This window comes from Sphaerodactylus townsendi, linkage group LG13, assembly GCF_021028975.2.
Source record: "Sphaerodactylus townsendi isolate TG3544 linkage group LG13, MPM_Stown_v2.3, whole genome shotgun sequence".
NCBI lineage: Eukaryota > Metazoa > Chordata > Lepidosauria > Squamata > Sphaerodactylidae > Sphaerodactylus > Sphaerodactylus townsendi.
This window is the reverse complement of record NC_059437.1, coordinates 13,151,919-13,161,455: the sequence shown is the minus strand read 5'-3', so window position 1 is coordinate 13,161,455 and position 9,537 is coordinate 13,151,919. Positions and strand designations below refer to the sequence as shown.

The 9,537-nt window shown below is 47.2% G+C and overlaps 1 protein-coding gene and 1 pseudogene across 1 annotated transcript; both read right to left on the bottom strand.

Moving 5' to 3' along the window:
* Positions 1 to 2,948, bottom strand: part of LOC125442441 — a 38,854-nt pseudogene extending 35,906 nt beyond the window's left edge.
* A 4,103-nt stretch (positions 2,949 to 7,051) lies between these two features.
* On the bottom strand, positions 7,052 to 8,771 carry LOC125443120 (40-kDa huntingtin-associated protein-like). Its single transcript, XM_048515043.1, has one exon. The coding sequence runs from the start codon at positions 8,685 to 8,687 to the stop codon at positions 7,638 to 7,640; it is 1,050 nt and encodes a 349-aa protein (XP_048371000.1). The 5' UTR covers positions 8,688 to 8,771; the 3' UTR covers positions 7,052 to 7,637.
* Positions 8,772 to 9,537: the final 766 nt, after the last annotated feature.

The following is a 9,537-nucleotide window of genomic DNA, read 5'->3' as shown; positions in this document are numbered from 1 at the left end:
TACAAACTCCTTTCCTTTCCCCACAACCGACACCTTGTAAGGTAAGTGGAGCCGAGAGAGTTCTGAGAGAACTGTGACTAGTACAAGGTCACCCAGCAAGTCTCTCGGGGAGAAATGCGGTCACAAATCTACTTCCATCAATCATGCGGAGGAGTAAGGAACCAAAGTCGGTTCTCCAGACCTGAGTCCACCTGCTCTGAACCACAACACCATGATGGCTATCAAATATAAACTTTTTGTGAACCATTTTTTAAATGACTGAATTCACAAGTATGTACCCTGCCCACTTATTACATAAAATAGCAGTAAAGGCACAGTCTATTTTGCACGTTCTTTACCTTGAGAAGCAAAGGCCACTGTGATGTGTCCAGCTGAGCCACTCTGGATTCAGGTTTGATAAGGAATTCTTCTGTGCATTGTATATCCTGGGGAAAAAATTGAGCACGTCGATTAATAGTTGTGATTTGTGAACAAAAATGACATGGCCTTCTCTTGCAACAAAATTTCCTTGCAAAAATTGGCCTCTGAAAGGGCTGAAGCACCACCTATTGGTGCGCAAATTGCTCAGTGGTGCATAACAGTTATGTACTGGAGGCTCACAATTTCAAGAAAGATCACAGAATTCACTGCAGCCTATAAAGTTCCAGAGATGAGCTTTGCTTACTCCATTTAGAAGAAAATCCAACTAAGCAACAGAAGTTGCAAGTATAAATGTACTTTGGGTTTTAGGCTTAATTTGTCAGAAAACTTGACTGCATTGTCAAAGTCCACTGCTGAGCATGAAACATTAAAGGCTGTCATCTTCAAGAGTTTCTTTCTTGTGTTTCAAATTAAATACTTTAACAGGGAGGAAAGTGGGGCATACTATACAGTCACAGAGGAGCATAATATTCGGTGTCTCAAAAATAATGTCAAAGTACAATTTTGAGCTTCTAAATGTACAAATAAGTCAGAGTTTAAAGCAGACTGTCTGCTCTGAATTCCTGTTCCTGTGGAACAATAACCACTGGAGGAAAAAATAATGGTTATTCCGACACCACAGCAAACCATAATTAACATAAACCATGGTTGATTGTGGCCTACTGGTTGACATGGTAATAAAAGATCAATTGGCAATAATGATCTACTACAACAATCATATTGTATTTAGCAAAAATGGAAGAGCACAAACAAGTACATAATGATATTTTTATCTGTCACCACATGCAGGATACAGAAATATTTATCTGCAGGCTAAATATGCTAAACAAGTACAGAAACTCACAGCAACATCTTCATCTGGCAGAGATTTCTTGTCTTTTTTCTTCTTGTGTTTCTTAGAAACGGAACCTAAATAAAGACAGACTGTAAGCAGAAATATCTACAAGGAATTGGCATTAGAATTAGAAAAAAACCACCTTGACAGTACCGTTAAATTATACTTAAAAGAGAGGCGCAATTAAAACTTTCTAGAGCTGACTAAAGAGTCCACAAGTCAAAATTGCTAATCGGCATAGCAAAGAGAATGGTGAAAAGACTAAGTTGTCAGAACAGAAGTAGGGTATTTAATAGCAAAAGGGCATTTTAGGTGTGATTTGACACTTCCTTTGAATAGCACCTCACCTGCTCCCTTTTTCACTTATGCTCTTAATTTTAAGCGTTGGAGCATTCTCCGTGACTCCTTCTACCTTATAAAAGGTAGAAAGACTCAGAGGTTGATGTTGGTGGTAGTAGCAACACTGCACCAAATACTGCTATGACCAAGCCCAGTAAAGAGCAATGCTTCCCTTCCTTATAACATTCTTATCAGACGTCAAACTGGCCTGCTTCAGAAAGTTTATTCTCTCTGAGCATCTATCACAAGCAACGTGAGCCCCGACCTGTGCAGCCATTCTGAGTCTGCTATGGTGTGGAGAACAGGTTGCAAGTTCAATAAATGAAATGAATACTTTGAAGAAGGGATGGTAAAAGAACCCAAGGGAAAAGTTGCCGCTATGCAACACGTGCGGCAGAGATGGCAGGGCAGGCACTAAAGAACCAAGTGCTGCAGTCCACGTGACACGGAGACCACATGGAGGAAAGGAAGACGCTCCTGTAAAGCAGATGTTACCACAGCTGCTTAAGCCCCTTAACCAGGAATTCATATGTAGAATTTGCACCATAGCAAAATGTCTGCACAGAGCCTGGGAGGGAAGCAGTGACTACTTAAAAGTCGCAAACCTTTTCTCCTGGCCATGTTGCTACAATTCGCACAATGGACGTTAAACCTCTACAAGTATATTAAACAGTTTTTTTACAGCCAATGAGCAACTGTAGGTTTAAATTGAGGAATAACCCCAAGCAGGAAACAGAAAGTCCCCATTTCGGCCTCCCCCCCAGGCTCCTCGGAAAGCTCAGCCCCACGTTCCCCTGGGATGTCCCCCACTAAGCAAGCCTTTTAGGAGGAGGAAAAAGAACAGCCACGAGGGTCCATTTCCTAAATGCCCTTTTTTTCACACGCACCCCAGAAAAAGAGGCTGCTTCTCAACACTGGCAACGCTCAAATTCTCCCCAACTCCACCCGGGTACAACTTTGCACCGTCCCACCTTACATTTGAAACGTGGGGAGGTCCGAGTCCCACCTACCTACCCCAGCCACACGAAACGCCTGACTCACAGCACCTTTACCTATCTACGTACTAGGGGTCTCTCTCCCGCTTCCCTAGAACCGAGGCGCAGGAAAGAAAGAGGATCTCCCCAGGTCGCCGGGAGCGACGGGAAGGCTGCGCCCCGACTCCGAGCTGGCTTTCCTCAGACGGGGAGAGAAGGCGAGCCTGCCCGCCCGCGCACGTGCAAAGACACCCACCTGGCCCGTCCGCCATCTTGCCCTGGCCACGCGCTGCCTCGCACGCGCCCTCCCGCCAGCAAGCGCGGACCGGAAAGGCGCCCTCCGCCTCTTGCCCTCCCCTGTCCCGACGAGCTTTGCGCGGGAGGCTAAGTGGTGGGGTGGGGAGACCATTGAGAGGGGCAGGGAAAAGGCTAGAGCAGAACAGGCAGCCGCAACGCCCGGGTTGTTAATGGCCGCGGTTCTTTCGTGCCGCTCTATTACTCGGTGTCTCTATGGCGAGTCCTCTGGTCTTTGCCGCGCGCGTTTCAAAAGGCGAAGCGATCAGTCGCGACAGGGCCGTTGGCGAGGCTGTGCTGCTTTATGTTTCGCTTTAAAAATATGTTGCAAACACATATCCGGCATTTTCCATTCGAGAATATGCAATAGCGCGCTATGGCATTTTAAGTTTATGCACGCGAATTTCTGTGCGATCACGTCCTGCAAAGATTGTGGTGTCAATCATCTTCATACTTTTGGGGTGCTCCTCCCGCCATTGTCACAGCCCCAGCCTTGCTCAATCATAGGAATCAATACCTTAGAAGTAGAGTTCTTGTTTTATTGATGGCATGCATAGGAAAGCTAATAACTTTATTGTCTGAACTGGTGAGATCTTTACAAGTCACAGATTATATGTTCCCAGCAGGAATACGTCAGGTCCCCCTCAAGCAAGATATCCAACTCCCAGAAAAGAGAAGGGAGAAGAGAAGGGCCAGGAAAGCAGAGGAAGTTTCACTCAGACACATTCCAAAAGGCAGATAACAATAACATCCTTGACTTGATAACTCTCAGGCAGAAAGCGTGAGAAGGGCCTCCTTAATAAACAAAATGGTAGGAACCAAGATAATGTTGGCGAGACCGATGTATCTTCATGCATCTGATGAAGCGGGCTTTAGGCAAGGAAAGCTTCGAAGGACCAGAAGAATCCTGGCTGGGTTTGTTGCAACAGTTTAGCATGCCCACTTTGTCGCAAGGTCTATCACCAGAAACAGACAGCTTGCACCCCAGAGATCAGAGGAAAAGCAAACTAATAGGCAGGGGGGCGAGACAACAGGAGCAGATTTATTAAATGGCTATTAAAGTTCCCAACTCCCAACACAAGTCGGGGGGGGGGGGGGGGTCACACCTTGAATTCGTTTCCCAATCTGGTTTTCTGATGCCCAGAAATGAAAAGGAATCTGAAGGAGCTCCATTGTGCTGCTACACACTGACACGGCCACCCATGGGTGAGAATCTAGGGTCAAGGCACAGAACTAACACTCCCACTCAGGCGTCCACACCTGGTAAACCCAGGACTCTGTCAGTCAACGACAATATCTTGTACACCTCTAGTCCCTTGGCTATATTCCAACTGCTGGGCAAAATTCTGTGTAATGTAATATTGCTATGTCACCATGTCCACTCTCATGACAAATTGAATTACCATCTACTTATATTTTTGTATTGTATTTATTAATTTTAACTAGTTTTATGTTGTAATTGGGTTTATATTATTGAATTTTATATGTTGTGCACCGCCCAGAGCCCTTCTGGAGTGGGCAGTATAAGAAATCAAATACATACATACATACATACATACATACATACATACATACATACATACATAAATAAGGGAGATTCTAAACCAGAAGCAATTCTTCAGCAGGCCTTTTCTACCTCTAGACCAGTGGCTCCCAACCTTTTTTCATTTGCGTAACTCTTGGCAACCTTATTTCCCTAAAATTGTCCCCCCCACCATATTAGCATAATTGTTTTACATACCCCCCAAAGTCTGGCACATCTACGGGGTGGGGGGATGTTAAGTGTACCCCAGGTTGGGAACCGCTGTTCTGGTCCAAAAAGCCAACTCCCTGTCACAGAACAACACTCAGTTCATAAGAATTCTGTCTGACTACTTCAGTATTCTTAATCCATTTCAAATAAGAGTGGAAGGGGAGAAAAATGTGCTACCTACGCTTTAGAATGCTTTTAGAGTATAATTCATAAGGGAACATCTGTATATCATGTAGCACAAATCCAGGAAACATCACTTGAAATTGATGGTATTTTACATGCACCGTCCCTGCTCCCTACAGGCCTTCTCTGTGGTACATCAGAGGTGCAAAAAATATTCAAAATAAACTCTGAATGCACCTCTGATGTACCACAGAGAAGGCCTGTAGGGAGCAGGGACGGTGCATGTAAAATACCATCAAGTCACAGCTGACAAATGGCAACCCAGTCGGTGTTTCAAGGCAAGAGACTAAAAGTGGTTTGCCATTGCCTTTCCACAACAACCCTGGCATTTCTTGGTGGTCTCCCATCCAAATACTAACCAGGGTCAATGTTGCTCAGTGTCTGAGATCTGAGAAGATCAGGCTGGCCTGGGGACCTAATTACAGCATGCTGATTAAGAAGGCGAGTTATGGCATTTGTTTTCATGTGTTTGAGGTCCAGGAGATAATGCAGGGTAAAAGCCCCGAGGGAATCTTTTCCTATAAGAGCCCAAAGCTGCTCCAGAGAATCCTGTCACTGTAGCCAGTTTCTGATATCAGGTGAACTGAAGCACTGTTTTGAAGTGTTTAGGTTATTTCAAGGAAATCAGTAAGATCAGCAGGACATTTTAAGTTGAGGTCCCCAGTGTAATGCCCATCTTTTCTGGCATCTTCAAGTGTTTTTAGAAAGGACCAAGCAGGGCAGCAAGCATTTTGATGGAGATTTGATTGGTTGTGCAGTTTTCTTTAATCGTTGTCTTTACAGCAGTTGCCACAACGGGACAAGGATCTACACCAGTGATGGTGAACCTTTTTGAGACCGAGTGCCCAAACTGCAAACCAAAACCCACTTATTTATAGCAAAGTGCCAACACGGCAATTTAATCTGAATATTGAGGTTTTAGTTTAGGAAAAATGGTTGGCTCCGAAGCATGCGTTACTCAGGAGTAAGCTTGGTGGTAGTTGTTGGCTTTGCTTTGAAGCAACCATGGAACTCTTCAAGCGGGTGAATCACGACCCTAGGAGGGTTTACTCAGAAGCAAGCCCCATTGCCAGCAACCGAGCTTATTCCCAGATAAAGGATCACGCTTTAGTTCTTCACATGAAAATCAGTGGGGTTTAACAGCCGCTTTTAACTGCCGAATTTACCTACACTGCGTCCCCTCTTCACAAAACTCAGGTCTTTAGGTTTTAATGCTAATATTCGAGCCCAGCGGCCCAGTGACCTGTTCAGCCTAGATGCTGCATTCCCCATATGACGGCAACTCTGTTTGCGCGCATTGCGCTCCACAGAGAGGGAGCTCTGGAGTGCACCACCTTCTGGGCACCCGTGCGCATCAAGGAGTTACGCCATCACTGATCTACACTGTGCTACTGAAGTTAAGCTGTGGCAATCATTTTGTTCTGTGCCCACCATGCCATGTCAGAATTCCAAATATGTGCAAAAATATTATGATCATAAAAGCTACTCAGAGTGAAATCACTTGACATACATGGAACACATTTCCAAGGCAGTATATGAGAGAGAGCAAGTGATAAGGGACTCTAAAACTAAACCAAATTTCAGTATAGAAATCTGTGCAAATTCAGTGTACAACTCTTAAAAGAACAATCCTGTTTTTAACTAAGTGATTCAAGAGTTTAATACTAAGGGTTAAATTATATGTAGTGGGGGTGGGTCCACATGCTTAGGGAACTCCCTCACATTAAAAACAATGCAGTAATTGAATTGCAGTAATTGAATTGTATATACTTGTATATTACTACCTGCAACTACAGCTTTATCCAGTTATGAAACAAACCTGGAGGGGTGGAGGGGAACAAGAGACCTGGTTCAGTATTTTCCTTAGGTCAGTATCCTTAAGTTGCAGGTGTAGTTACTGAATGCTAAAGCTTAAGGTTTTTTACAGCACGATCCTAAACAAGTTTTCTCAGAAGTTACACATTTCAGTGGAACATGCTCTTTAATGTTGCAAAGTATTGCAGACATTACCCCAGTAAGTTTAATGGGCTGAAAATGTTTAAGATTTTTATTTTTGTCATGAGGCCATCAAGTTATTTTTCTCCAGATGACCCTCAACATGTTTATTTTGTATGTATATGTCCAATAATTCTAATCAGTGAAACAGTGATCAGCAAATCGTGCTGCAACACATAAATCTGTGGGTGATAGTGACAACAGGATTTTTCAAGCAAGAAACTCTGACTCAGAACCTTGTGCAGATGAAGACAGCTGTAAAATTTTCAGATTTGATTTAATGGAAAAAACTTTGAAGTTCTCATTTTGGCGTGTTGAAGACTATTCACATATTTGTTAATGTTGTCTTTAAGTAAATGAAGATATGATTGCTGACATTACCAAAATTAACCTAAACCTTTCCTAAATATACATATTCTCATTGTAAACAGAAGGAACATTCCATGTTATCACTTCAGCTATGAGCAGCTATGAGAAAGATTACAACAAGGTTGAAGAATCACATGCGGGTAAACAGCAAGAAACATCTTGTAGAGTCAAAAAGGCAATGCCACCTTAAGGACAACACTCTTGAGTTTTGATGTGGTTCTTTCAGATCCTTAACAACAACCAAGCAATAATGGGCAAATATGTGTGGCAGATTCAGGAACAGATAGAAAGCAGATGGACAAGGGAAGGAAGCATCACTCCTTAGGATCAGCTCTGATTAGCAAACTTCCTTCAGGATGTTTCCACGGAAGGCCCTCCATGGCTAAAAACAAGACCTTGTCCCAGAGTCTCAGGACCAGCTCCGACATCCCTGTGACATGAGATGCACCAGGCTTGGAAAGAAAGGAGTCACTGATCAGAACCCCTGGCCAGAAGGGGTGATCATCTCCTGCAGGACCAAATGGAAGAGGTGGTTCTGCTCCGCAGTAAGCAGCGGCCAAAGCTCCTTCTGCAGCACCTTGAGCGCCTCCAGATCTTTCTCCTGGCAAGCCATGACGGCGGACTGGAGCAGCAGGAAAAGCTCGGGGGGCAAGTAGCCGGGGGAAGCATCCAGGGCCTCCCAGGAGTACTTCTCCAGAGTCTGGGCGTGCTCGGGCAGCAGCTTGGAGGGCGGCGGCTGGAGCAGCAGGAGGAGAAGGACGCGGGTCACCTCGCACTGGAGAAGCTCGTCGAGGAAAGCGCCAGGCGGAAGGCTTGCAGGAGAGGAGGAGGAGGAGGAAGCCGAGGTCGCTCCGGGAGGCGCTGAGCCGCCTTGGGCCAGCACCTGGGCCTGCGTGAGCGCGGCCAAGGCGCCGTCGTGATCCCTGCACAGCAGCAGACAGGAGGCGACGTCGCGCAGGCAGCGCACCGCTTCCAGGGGCAGGTGGGCGGCGGCCAGCAGGTCGGCGGCGCGCAGGAGAGCCGGCACGGCCTGGCCCGGCTCGGAGGCGGCGCGCAGCTCGTCGCCCAGCTCCAGCCACAGCCCCGCCGCCAGAGCCGGCTGGCCCAGCTCGAGGCGCAGGCGGGCGCCGAAGGCCACGCAGCTCTGGGCGGCCGGCAGGTGTTCGGCCAGGCCCAGCCCGGGCCCCTGGCGCAGCCGCAGCTCCCGCTCCTGCCGCAGCCACAGCCGCGCCGCTTCACCCAGCGCCGCCGCCTCGCCCGCCGCGTGGCCCAGACTCTGCGCGCACCGCGCCACCGCCAGCTGGCACCAGGCCGCGTAGGGCAGGCTCTCCTGGGCCCGCAGCTCCCGCGCCAGCGCCGAGAACTGCTCGGCCGCCTCAGACACGTTGGGCTTGCGCAGGAAGCGCCGCCGCAGCTTGGCCGACACCAGCCGGTAGCGGGTGAGGAAGTCGCTGCCGGAGCCCGCTCCCGACCCGGCCTCGAAGCCTGGCGGAGGGCCGCTTGCCGAGCCCGGGACGGACAACATCTTTCCCTCCTTCTCCGCAGGCCGCTGAACGGCGACTGGTCCCGGACGGAAGTGAGGAGGCGCGTTGCCGAGCAACTGTTCGGAACGGAAGTGCTGGGCAGGAGAAAGAGGCGGAGCAAAGGGCGCGTGGGGACGGAGCTGTTCTAGGCGGCGCTTGACCACAGAGCGGCAGAATCGAGTAGAGGACTTCTGGTGACTTAGTTGAATTCGGGCAGTCAAGGGACAGTTTGCATAATACCTACTGTTAGCACAAACCAAATGGGTCCGCCAACAAGCATCGTTCCTTTGCACGTCTCCACCCAATGAACAAATGTGTCCACACACCAGTTCCTTTGCTTTAACAATTCTATGCAAACCTGTTGTGAAATATCTTGCCAGATAATATTCCAAAAGTGTAGAATGAATTGTGTAAATATATGGTGGCGGCAGCTAAAATGGTAGTTTATAGGTAGGTTTTGGGGGGGGGGGGGTTAGAGGAAGGAAATCAATTCATTAGTGTCTTGGGTTTGAATGTAAGGGAACATTTTAACCATTGACTTAATTTATATCCTCCCTTTCTTCTCCATGACATTATATTGGTTATCCCTTCCTCCATTTTATCCTCACAACAACAAACGTGTGAGGTAGATTGGGCTGAGAGAATGTGACTGGGCCAAGGTTACCCAGTGAGGGTTTTTGGGCAGAGTGCAATGGAAACATTTGATACACAACTCGATCAGTAGTCTTTTCAGACACTGTCGTGGTCTGCCTCTCCTCATTTGTAACATGTGAAGAACCTGATGCATGTTGCTGAAGCAGTCCACGGTCATTCACGGCCTTGGTTCATTTCTTTCCAGGAAAGCGACAGCTT

Coding starts and splice junctions, on each gene's coding strand:
- LOC125443120 (XM_048515043.1), bottom strand. CDS start 8,687: ATGTTGTCCGTCCCGGGCTCGGCAAGCGGCCCTCCGCCAGGCTTCGAG.